The 13212-nt window shown below is 29.5% G+C and overlaps 2 protein-coding genes across 4 annotated transcripts in view; one reads left to right on the top strand and one right to left on the bottom strand.

Annotated features, from left to right (window-relative positions):
* LOC148283400 (HEAT repeat-containing protein 5B) overlaps positions 1-803 on the top strand; it is a 155265-nt gene extending 154462 nt beyond the window's left edge. For all 3 annotated transcript variants that reach the window (XM_088223561.1, XM_088223562.1, XM_088223560.1), the window contains exon 36: positions 300-803. In XM_088223561.1, coding sequence (XP_088079687.1) covers positions 300-482 — 183 coding nt within the window. In that variant the 3' untranslated portion in view covers positions 483-803. The remainder of the gene's footprint in view (positions 1-299) is intronic.
* A 3390-nt stretch (positions 804-4193) lies between these two features.
* LOC148283399 (neuronal synaptobrevin-like) overlaps positions 4194-13212 on the bottom strand; it is a 53182-nt gene continuing 44163 nt past the window's right edge. Inside the window, exons 2-6 of the mRNA XM_088223563.1 lie at positions 11365-11476; positions 9358-9436; positions 8079-8158; positions 7328-7379; positions 4194-4838 (exon numbers count right to left, since the gene is read on the bottom strand). Of these exons, the coding sequence (XP_088079689.1) occupies positions 4831-4838; positions 7328-7379; positions 8079-8158; positions 9358-9436; positions 11365-11476 (331 nt within the window). The 3' untranslated portion in view covers positions 4194-4830. The remainder of the gene's footprint in view (positions 4839-7327; positions 7380-8078; positions 8159-9357; positions 9437-11364; positions 11477-13212) is intronic.

The following is a 13212-nucleotide window of genomic DNA, read 5'->3' as shown; positions in this document are numbered from 1 at the left end:
TATCAATTTCTTATATCGCAATTACCTGACAGTTCAAATTTGTACCACTGTTTTTTTTTTTTGTATAGAGTTTTCGCAGAAGAACAAGAAAAATATGTTATTGTTTTCAAGCTAAAAATAAAAGAAAATGTGCTAAAACTCTATTGAATCTATGTTCAGGGAATAAAGGGTTAATACAACATACACCTAAATGAGTTTTGGACCTTACTTTGTAATATTTTGATTAAACGAGAAACCACAGCACCTATAAATAGTGGAACGCATAGTAAAAAATAATTATATGTTTTATCTTTTTCAAGGAATTTAAAACGCTGATGTCTCAATCTAGCGAACTCCGTATCAAATTAGAAAACGCCATCAAGGCAAACCAGCAAGCGTTGAACATGAACCAAGCCAATAAGAACATTCGAACCAACGGGCAACAGAACAAACCTGCTAAGCCATCCATTCAACTGAAGACCGACTTTAGCAATTTTAGTTAATTTCGCTTTTTAAACTTAACGCTTTGTAACACACTTATGTATATTTGACTTCATTTTCAAAATTATATGCCAGATTTTAAAGTACAGGTAAACGTCGTTTTGCGCCGGTTCGATTTACGCTGATTTACAATTACGCCGTTTGGTGCCGGCGTGGGATTCCCAGGTTTGGCCGACACCAGACGACAGTAGGCGCTGCGATTCTAATAGCAGACACACTTTTACACATTGTTTTATTCTATTACTGTGTACGCGAGCAGTCTATTGTGTGTGTGAAATTGTTTCGGAGTTCGTTTTCGTTTTGTTTTTAATAAAAATAAAAAAGTATGATTTAATTTTTTATTATTCAAATTAAAAAAATATTCAAATATTTGTCGTTATGCTATGGATTCTACAAGAAAGGTAGCAACAATCAAAGCAAATGAAATTGGATGCTTTTTTTCAAAAAAGTGTGAGAATTTAATTTAGTACCAACGAACTAGTGAGTTAGTATTTATTATAAAAAATTCATTATTTATATCAAGAGATTATTCTTTATTTTGTAAAAGAATTTAAACCGTATTTATTGAAAACGTTTATAACCTATTTTTAATATATATAGGATATGTATTAAATAAACATGTTAGATTGTTCTTAGAATTTTGACACAAAATCTAACCTTATATCTTCCATTATATTTATGATCATTTTACGGCGATTTTTTTTACGCTGGGTGTCTCTTGCAACGGAACCCCGCCGTAAAACGACGTTTACCTGTATTCATAATATAAATGCGATGCCGATTTTTCCGGTTTATTTTTAACATGTGTCAGATTTAATTAATTAATGCTTTGAATAATGTGGATAATTGATAAATACTTCTTTGTTCATAAGTAATATTTTGATGAAAAAACATGCTATTTGAGGTTAGTAGTTAATATATAGTGCAAAAATAAATATATTACATACAATAATAATCTACAAATATTGATACTAACTGTATTTTATTTGTGCATATTTTTCCATTTGAAGTTCCCTCATGAACAAAGTAGAAGTATGTATCTCTTTATTCCAGGCACCAGCGCTAATTCAAATTTGTATCTAGTATTCTTGGTAAAATTTTGTTCAGTATTGTACTATTATTCAACGTGTATTGTATAATTGTCATTTCTCTAATTAAACAATATTAATTAATTACTAATTATAAAAAAGTAATAAAAAAAAACTATTTAGATATTTCTCACTGACACTTAGTGTGATTATAGACTCTCCCATGTTTATGAATGTTAAGAATAAATGTCTTATTACTAATTTTTCCCTTTCTTTGGATTTCTCTTGTCTTCCAAAGTGTCAAGTGCACGATTGAAAATGTTTTAAGTCTAAAATATATAAGGAAAACATGCTTTTATATGTTTTAAATGAAAATAGTTATTTCATAGTTTTATTTTACACCTTGCATTTTATTTTTTTAAAGCATTTAGAAAAATATGACATTTATAATAAAGTTATTATCCTTAATTAAAAAATGATACTGATTGATTGTACTGATATTAGAGAACTATTCTTAGAACTGTAAACTAAATATATTCATACTACCGATATTATTCATTAATATAATCCTACTTAGAACAGAAACATTTTCCAGTTGTAGTATTAGACTGACCAATCAAAATGTGTAGAAATATTCAGGCAGTATAGAAGTAATGTAAGTTAAGAATTGTGAGGAATATTTTTTATTAAATAAATATTTACGCATGCTGTTAGTTGATCAAACAACCCTTAGATGTTTTATCAAAATCAATAAAACATGTAAATGTTTTAATTTAAATTTCAAAATTGTAGTTAAATCTAAGACTTCCTTTAGGATCTACTTATATAATAACTATAAATAATTAGACCTTATAGAATACAGTTCTGTCTATGGAGTGGTTACTATGGAATTAGTTTGAATGGGATCAACATGGTATGAATTCACAAATGAATTATAAAAAGGATGACTGTTTCCTAAATACAGGCAGATGGTTTGCATCTTGCGTATACCTCTAATAGATTGTATTGTGTGTTAGAAAAAATGTGCCACGTTTAGGAATACATGTCTACATTTTAGAAAATTATTGGAAATATAAAAAAATAATTATATTATAATATGGTTCAACCAAAAAAACATTATTCAGGTCCATTTTCACAAAATTATGTCATTAAATTGGATAATTAAATGATCAACAGTATTTTTGTCAAGCAGTTGAGTTTATTTTTAAAAAATATAAGGAAATTGAAAACCTGTCTCTGTCTATATTAGGCTTTATGTGAAAATGGTACCATTTTTTATAAAGGAACAAATATTGTTTGAATAGTCATATTTCACATAATCTTTAAAAAAATGCACAATAATTTGTAGAATATGCATACATATTTAAATTGATTTCGAATCCTAGCATTTTTTTTGCACAGTGAGGAAAAAAAATGCATTCAAAACTATTATGCCATTGGTAACGTAGAATTCTTTAATTACTCTACGTCCTAACAATTCATATGACTTTCCAAACTAGGAATAAACATTTATAAGTTGTTTTATAATTATAACTTACTATTTTAGATTAAAAATGTCATTTCAGTTTAAAATCGGGTTGTGGTCCTGTGGCTAGTGTCTCGGACTCACGGACCAAAGGTCCGAATCCCACTCTACCCCAACTCGATTCCCATTTTCTAATAGTGAATTATTTACAACTCGTTGAAAATGGCCCTCAAAATTAAATATTTAGGTAAGTTATACGAACTCAAATATTTTTTACAAAAAAAAAGTTGGAAATAATCAAATTCATACATAATTCTTTAAACGCAAGAATCAATTATTTAATAGTCGTTATCAATTTTATAATACTAAGTGCATTTAATGTGTATGTAGGACCGTGTTAAATTAAAAAATGTGTGATTGATATTAAAGGGCCTAATACATACATTCAATTTTACAAAACAATTATTTTTCGTGAAATGCCTAAATCATTCCTTGTTTACTTGCCATTATATAGTAACAAATTAAAATCATGTTTTTGCCGGCAATTTTATGTTTTTAGTAAATGTTCGAAAACAGGGTGATTTGAGAAAGAATGAAATAATATTTAGTAACTATTTAACTACTACCTTATAAAAATATAATCTCTCTTAAAAGTAATCAGTAGATAATATCTTTGAAAGTGAACACAGTACCTACTTATAATAAATATATTTGTGTAATGTGAAGAAATTTAACCCCTCTTTTTATACTAATCTTAACATTATTTTATAAAATTAAGAATTCAAAAATTATTTTTAGTACGGCATTTATTTTATATTTGGTATTTTTCTCATTTTTATTTACCATTCTAATATGTATGTTTTATATTTTGATCAATTTGTGTTTGACAGAAAGTGTATTTATCTTCTTAAATCAGTTTATTGGAAATATATCATAATATTTAGAACTATTAGCAGTTTTTTTATTCAAAATGGATCCACTCTGAAATTTACACATATTAAATAATTGTTTTTCTGATTTTACTTACTCCTTATAGGTATTAAAACTCCCAAATTACTCAAATACAATTTTACCTTCTATTGAAAATTATTACTCGCGTGAACGGTAAATATATAAAAACCTTTTATTTATCCATGGAATCCACCAGCTTTCCTAAAACAGCATGAGAACAGGCCAGCAGAGATCTCTAATAATAGTCAAAATGAAACATTTATGTTATATTCTTCATAATGGTTTATTTATGTAACTTTACATATATAGTTATTTTATAATATTATCTAATATGCATTTCTGCATTTTTATGATCTTTACACTAATGTGACATCAACATTATTTGATGGTTGGAATACTTCACATTAATGACACCAAATATAATATTCTGTTATAACTATGAATAACATTTGACATTTACCCCATTGCACATTTAGCGAATATATTTTCATAGACAGATATCAAAATCAAAAAGCAAGCTTAGTATTCTTATAAACTGAGAACATTGTATATTTTGGTATAAAAGTAAATTCTTGATACATACATAATAGCGTCAACTTCTTCATTTTGGTCATGGACAGTCAAAGTGAAATAAAGGTATATAAAATATATTCTATTGAAGATTAATTAGTATAGTTTTAATATCATGTACGTATTACCGTTAAGAATATCAGATATGGAATCTTCGCATATGCACAAATGGATCTGATGATAAATACTAAGAAGAAGCTATTGGTCCTTCGAGTCAACGATAGAATGGGAATATAGTGATGATAATATAAGCTTTTTGTATGAATATTTTAAGTTTTATGTTACTTGTCCCATCTTCCGGTCCTCTCGAACTCCAAGGTGGGTCCCGTAGTGTATTTAAGTCCCTAGAAAAACAGTCTCATTAATATTTCGTCTAACATAATGTGTCAATCTTCTGATTAAATTAATTTATTATTACTTTAAATAAAATCAGCCTTCTATGATTTGTTTCTAAATTATAAGAGCATGAATACAAACAAAGTATTTTTTTATAAAAATCTGTGTTTCTTTTAAAATTTTATATGATATCCCAAATCATTAGAAATGCGTAATATATCATTACCAATAGGGTCTTTCCACGTTTGTTTATCATTCTCATTTTTAAATAAGCAAAACATTACGATAGTAGCTGTATTAATATTTTTTTCGTGTGACGGCGGATAAATTTTCTACAAAGGTTTAAAATATGCACACTTTGAATTACCCGAAAATGAGACATTTCGCGCCTTTGAGACTAACGTACGCGATATTTATTAAAAGCGCACTCATCAAGCATGACTTGTGATATTAAAATGACGTGACACCAACTGTGGGCCGTTTTGTATGTATTTGCTTAGTTTTAAACCCGAAAATTATAAATGAAAACTCATTTTGAATACATATCAACTATCAAGTTGTATCATTAGAATCATAAAAATCCGCTCTAAATATATATCATGTTTTTAACGTTATTGCCGACTTGTGAAAATACCCTATTATAGAGTGCTACAAAAGCCAGCTTATAATATAAAACACATCGTTCGAGTCAGGATAATCAATTTAAAAAGTCAGCCCTTTGAACTCCTGCAAAAGTCGAAGAATTTTTGACATTTTAGTAGGCTGCTTTTATTACAGATTTTTCCTGATTCGAGTGCAGTATTTAATTAATTGATAAAAGCTAGCAAATGCAAATAGTTAAAAAATGCTTATACCCATGAGCAATAATTTCAGAATCCATATAAACTTCTGTTACCAGGTGATTTTTTTAAATGATGATGGCTATGAATAATTTTAAAATATTTAGAGATAATTGATACCTATTTATAAATGAATCAGTCTTAATGTTAAATTTATCAAAAATGTATTATGATCCAATGTATTTCTGAAATATGGAACTAAAGCTAAATTAGGTATCAATGTATATGCATTCTTTCATTAATAGAATCATTAGCACATTATGTATAATTAATCATTAAGAAAAACTCATGTACTTTTATTCATTTACTAGGAATACTAGGCAAACAAACTACATAATATTAGATACGCTAATAAAAAAAATAGTTTAAAAAATGCCAATGATTCGGGCAGATCTAATGCCTCGTATAGATTTTATGTATTCGGACACCAAACATTTCTGTGCCATGAACACAGTTTGTACAGATATAACCTTTATTTATTTCACCCAACCATGTTCATTATAATTTTATTTATATCGACACTGTTGTAAAAATATGAAAGCTTAGCTTATTAAATACGTAAGTATGTAAATGCTTTAAGATCTACAAAAAGAATCACAATAAATGTATATAAAGATACATAGTGTCTGTTGGTATGTATTTTACTTTCAAGTTGTACAAAGGTTTAAAAAATGTTATTTAGTTAAAAAAACATGCATTAGAAGAAAGGGGTACTTAAAGCATGCAGAAAAGGAAAGTGTTTTAACATAGAACTGTTTTTGTTTTCTTTTTCACAATACATACCACCAAAATATATATTATATGTTTTAAAGGGTACATTTTATATATGTAGAAATGTTTTCAAAATATCTTCCTTCGGACACACTATCCTCTGGTATTTAGACATAAAGAAAATGTGTTGCACTATCTTCTCATTACGCATAAAAGTTTTGCTTTGAACTCTCAAATCATGTAAAAAAAAATGGTCTCCATCTGTGTTGGTAATTCAAAAAAATATTTGTGATTCTCTGTGGAAAAGACTAAGTATTTATTATTCAAAACACAAGTAGTTATGTATGTATAACTAATAAAATGGTGAGATGTTTCTGTTTTTGTTAGGTGGTGATACTAATATCAGTTTTGTGGCTCTCTATCGTCTAATTAACAAAATGTTAAAACCTACATAACGATATATATGATGTACTTCTTTATCGGTTTGTTCAAATAGGAATATTTAAGACTTCAGAAAATCATTAATGAAAAACCAAGTTCTTTTATAGATTTCAATATAAATTATTAATAACATTACACAAAATAGGAAAGTTTATAAATAGGGAAGATTGTAGAAGAAAGACAGCTCAGGCAAGAAAGTTATGAAACCACTGAGAAATTTGCCACAACAGATATATTCACACAGAACAGAGGTAAAAGCGGGACTTGCACCCATTTTACCTTCTGACTCACCAATTTTGCTGTTTTTTGATAATACAAATATGTACGCAGTTTACATGAAGTTAGCTGTAATATTAAAATGTGACAATTAGTTTATTTCATTTCAAGAGTGTTAAACTATTTCGTAATACTGTGTTGCAGTATGATAATATAATTTATGTGGTGATAGTAAATGAAGTCCATATAATCATAAGGAATACCTTGTCGACTCCAACTGAATTACTTACCAATTATCAGTGCCAAAATAATTATAGCAATAACACCAGCAATGATCATCATCTGCAAGGAAAACGCTCATTATAAATAAAAATATATTTCTGTACGAACACACAAACAGATTTAATGCCATATTTGATTTGGCCTTATCTCAGATAAAAAATACAGATTAAGATAGCCTTTTTTGCCAATCCATCATATAGATGATGATTTCTGCCATTACCAAACAACTTAATATTTATTGAGCTAAAAATCGATGCTGTTTTCATTCATAAATTTGCCAATATTATAAACTATTAACGGAGTAAGAAGGGATGCAGAATTTCAGAGAAATGCTCTTTCGTAATATTGGTGTGGATATTGCATCTGTGTGGGAGTCTCAATAGTGAAGCTACATTCACAACCAAGGGTTCTCAACAATGTTTATTTTAAAGGGTTGACGGTTCGTCCAGCAGTGACCGAATCTCAACCGACATAATATATTGCGGTATTATGTACTAGGGTGAGAAGGGAAACCAGTTTGGAAGCTTTTATAATACGACCCCCTGGTCTTGCTGGATTCTTCCCATTGCAGATTCCAGAAATGCTTGGACTGGCTGAATCAGTAAATTTGTACAGTAAACCTATCCAACCCCTTTGATTTTTACACTAGGCAATGTATAACAAAATGTATTTTTTTATGCACCCATTTATCCGTAATGCAAGCTTTACTGTATGTGTTTGATAATGTCAAAGTTTTTCAAAATAACCAATAATCTTCACCTTTAGATTCTGAAGCCAAAATTTACTCTTAAGTTTTCCAGCTTGTTGTTCAAACTGTGAAGCCCCTTGTTGCAAAGCATCTGAAAATACAATTAATAAGCAAGTTAAAAAGTTTGTTGTGTGCTTTCTTACTTAATATATTGTGTTACAAATACACTTACGTTAATTAAAATTTTGATCAATCTAAAAACAATTCTCCCGGACAAAGAATTTCCGAGAAATTAAATTTTATATAAAAGCATGTTTTAAAGCAGAAAATCTTTTACAATATTTTGAGTATGTCCAAATGTTTGTAGACCAATACTAGAATATAACGCTTTCAGAATTTCATCTAAAAAGACTATATATCTCAAACAAGATGAAGAAAATATTAAGGAATGTAAAAAATCTAGGCTTAAATCTAAGCCCTGTAAGGGGCTTATGAACTGTCGTTGGCTGGTTTAAGTGATCATTTTACACACTGTGTAACATCGACCATTCTGTCTAATGTTTGTGATTTCCACATCTATACAATTTATCTCTTTAGAAATAATTAGTTCAAGGAAATTGACAAGGCAAATTCAAGGTTCGTAGGTTTTCACGGCCTTCAGAATACAGATAGTGTTTTTCTGGGTTATTATGCCGTGTTTGTGGGCTTTGTATTGCCGACGTTTCGGAGCACATTGCAGTGTCCATCTTCAGGGCTGAATGTATGAGTGTAGTTTTTAGTGTGTTTAATTGTGAGGAATTTGTACCGTGTCGCAGTCGGGCAATGGGGATGATGGGTTACGACTACGAACCTCATGGTACCCGGTGCTTCCAAAGCCTACGGTACAAACTCCACACACTTAACCACATACATTGCCCGACTGTGACACGGTACAAATTCCTCACAATTAAACACACTAAAAACTACACTCATACATTCAGCCCTGAAGATGGACACTGCAATGTGCTCCGAAACGTCGGCAATACAAAGCCCACAAACACGGCATAATAACCCAGAAAAACACTATCTGTAAGGCAAATTCATTTTATCATTGCATTGACTGAATGTTATACAACTGGATCCGTAATTTAAATAATATATATATATAGTTGACTGACCCATAAATCTTAAATAAAAAAATGTATATTTGCTGTCTGTAATATTCCTAAATCAAAATTATATTGTTTGTCAAACGCAAAGCTCGATATTTCAGGAGGATGAAAGTGAAAAGTGTAACAAAGAGGTGGATCATAAATGATTCATGTAGGTACCTAGTAAAATGAAAATGAAAATATAAACTTGAATTAGTACCTGCTCTGTCATCTAACTCTGATAGTTTCTGATCTCTCTCCAACACTTTCTCTACATTGGTCTTCATTATGTCGACAACCTGAAAAGATAATTATTTAAAAATATTATTTACACAAAAAAAAAACCACTACATCAAGAAGAACATGGGCCCCAATTACAATGGGAAGTAACATTTATCTTCAATTTTATCAAGTACAATTACTTAATTGAAAAATGAATTTTTTTTCCGTATGAAAAGCAAAATATGCATACAGTTTTTTCTTTTAAATGTGTTCAATTATAGGTTACCAACAAAGATACTTTAGGTTTCGAAGATAACTCTTTGGGGCCATGGTATATTTTACAAATATGATTAACAATTTAGAAGCCCTAAATAACCACACGAGTTTTGAATAAGTCATAAGGTATCCCTCTGTCTGTAAAAAACACTATTTTATTAATATCTTTTGACATCTGAGTCCATGATAACAATGGGAAATTAACCTGAATGAGTGTAAATTTATAACCTGAGGGTAACTATCTTAATTGAATATAAAACAAAGTTTATTTTAATTGAAGATAAAATGAAGTAAATACAAATTTTCTGTATAAACAATTAAAATTCCTATAAAATATATTTTGAAATCGATAATGTTTTTAGATTGTCTAAATTTTTGTAGACAAGAACTGGATTTAACCCCGTAGAGAGCTGTTAATATTAAGATGTTACAACAGAGATGGATAACATTTTAGAGAAGGGAATACAAAAGTTAAATAAAGGTTTCAGCTCTATTTCACAAACATCAACAGATGGAAAAGTTGTAGGAATATAGATGTTCAAATATAGGCAGAATGGTGAATGTTACACGGTGTGTAAAGTAGTCATTTAAACCAGCCAATGACAGATCATAAGCCCTCTAGATGCCTAGACTTTTCTTTCTTTAAAATGTTCTCTATTTCTGTTGTAATATGTATTAACATTAATTAATTTTTAAACGTTTTAAATTACAGGGTACCCCAAGAAGAAACTTCAAATTTTCTTTACAATATTTGGGTTTGTCCAAATGTTCATAGACAAAAGACTGGATTTCACCCCCTCGGGGGTCATTTAGATTAACAAATTACAACAGGGATGGAGAATAACTTAAATAAGGTAATATGGAAGTCAAGTTATTTAAGGTATTCTCCATCCCTGTTGTAATTTTTTAATCTTAATGACCCCCGAGGGGGTGAAATCCAGTCTTTCTTCTATGAACATTTGGGCAAACTCAAATATTGTAATGAAACCAACTGGTACAAGAAGAAGTTTTAAAATTGAAAAATTATTTTCAGGCGTTGCCTAGTATATGAAATAATTCAGTCTGATGAATCTCTTCACAACAATAAAGGTTTCAGCTCTTTGACTTCACTAAAATCAACAGATGGAAGAATTGAAGAAACATGGATGTTCAAACATAGGCAAAATGGTGAATGTTACACAGTGTGTAAAGTGGCCACTTAAACCAGCCAATGACCGGTCATAAGCTCTGTAAATGCCTTGACTTCCGTATTCCCTTATTTAAGGTATTCTCCATCCCTGTTGTAATTTGTTAATTCAAATTTTCTATCCGATATACTCATTTTCGCACAGAAAATTCCATTTTACTTAATCTGTCAACTTTTTTTATAATCAGGGCCCTGGAATATGGTACTTTCTATTTTTTATTCACTGAAACCTCGTTTTACACAGTTTCACAATAACACAATTCAAAAATTAAAATTTAAAAATAATTTGAATATTAATATAACAATGTGTAATCGTAATAGAATTATACTTGTCTTCATTGGAATGCCCTACATCCCTCTTTTACTTACTTTGATATATTATATGATAGTGATAATGAACAATCTTTATTTTAATTAAGTAATTTGATGTCACTTTATATTTTTAGCTACGTACACTAAATAGCAAACAATTTGTGTGTAACATATCCCTGTGTAAATAGAGGTTTTAAATCTTTTAATTTGCTACTGAAATAGTTAGGTAACCTCATCAACTTGCGCCTGTGTCTGTTGGAGCCTCCTCTGGGCCGCCAGCTGCTGCGGGGTACGGGGTCCCCCCTCGGCAGTGGGGCCCGTGGACAGACCCCCCTCACTAGCCCTGAAACAATGACATTTACAATTAATTATTTTTTTTTTAATAAACAAAAATTGCGTTCTTATGATTTATCCGTATATTTCAATTTTGAGGACCATTTTTGATGTTGTAAATTATTCACTATTAGAAAATGGGAATGAGTAGTGGTAGAGCTGGGTGCGAACCTCAGACCTTTGATCCGTGAGTCCACGACACTAGCCGCGGGATCAAAAGCCGATTTATAACTCAGAATTAATTTCTTAACAGAAAGGATGTTTTTATTATTTTTTATTAATCAATTTATTTTTCATAAATGGTACATGTTTTTTTATTCTGATACAAATCTACTTTTATACATATATACACTATAGTAAATCTTATAAATGTAACTTTCTAAAAAAAGATACTATCTCATGTGCTTGGAGAGTGACTTACATTGTTATAGTTATTTATTCGTTAGAAATTGAATTATTTTGAAAATACAAGTACATGAGAAAAAAAAACTTATTTTATTTTATTTCATTTTATTTTATTTGGGAAATCAACAGTTCTACATATGTATTTATAGTAAACAAATAGATATAGTGTATAAACTCAGAATTAATAACAGATTTCCACAAAGTATATAAAGTAGGAAATATATTACATATTAAATAAATACATATAAGTGTATACATATAAAAATGTTATACGATATAAAAAGAAAAACAAAGAATAATAATACATTAATATTAATTAAATAGAATGTAGTTTTTACACGGTGTGGGTATACTGCCAAAAAACATTATCTCGAAAATGTGCACATTTGAATAAATGATGCAGTTTTGTAAAATTTTGACGCTCTACAAACTGGCAAAATAAACTAAGTCTTATTGAATTTCATATATATGTAGTTTCCAAAAATAAATTTAAGGTGAAGTCGTATTAGTTAAAGTTTTTTCCCAGTATACCCATGATATACACGGTAGATGAGAATATTACTTATACTGTGAGTTTATATCTGCTTGATTTATTGAATACACGAGCCAAGTTATTGACAAAAGACCTTAGACGGCTTTCCTTCCCTTGTATTAACCCAACACACTCCTACATAAGTACGCGCTACATAACATAGATGCTGAAATATAAACAGGCGCCAGGCGCCCGCCATCTCATTCTTTAGAAAATATAATTATTATGTATTTTGCTCTTTCATTATGTGTTTCACGAAATACGAGACTAGATATTATTTTTTAATTATCCTGACAGTTTTAAATTATTTCCCTAATATACCTAAACAAAAATCCCGATTTTTTACTTTAAAAATACTAAATAAAGGAACTAGGTTTTTTTTTAAAAATATTAATTTTAGTATGAATTTATTTTAACAATTAAATAGCATACATATTTGTATTGTTGCACAAAGGCGAGGCTTGTCTGCGGGTTACATTGCGTTATTATTTTTTTCTGAAAGGTAAGTACAGAGTTTCATAAAAAATCAAGAAAATATTATGTCCACACTTAATATTCACTTGTTCTTTTTAATAAGTTTTTGATGATTTAAAAAAATGTATTTAAGTTTTTTTCTCTCGATTTTTACAAGGTCTTCAACAGTTTTGGTACTGCACTCCCTATTGTTCTATCTCCATAGTAGTTTTGCTGTCGAGGCACCGTCAGCTGCTGTGCCGATACTTGTCGGGTTACGATTTGGTGGGTTACTTTGAATTTAAAACTGCAGTCGAGGAAATGATCAGTCATTATCCTTATACTAACACTGTTTG

This window comes from Micrasema longulum, unplaced genomic scaffold, assembly GCF_059751315.1.
Source record: "Micrasema longulum isolate JH-2025_06_02 unplaced genomic scaffold, ASM5975131v1 h1tg000242l, whole genome shotgun sequence".
NCBI classification, from domain to species: Eukaryota; Metazoa; Arthropoda; class Insecta; order Trichoptera; family Brachycentridae; genus Micrasema; species Micrasema longulum.
The sequence above is the reverse complement of the archived record's forward strand: the minus strand, read 5'-3'. Positions and strand labels throughout refer to the sequence as shown.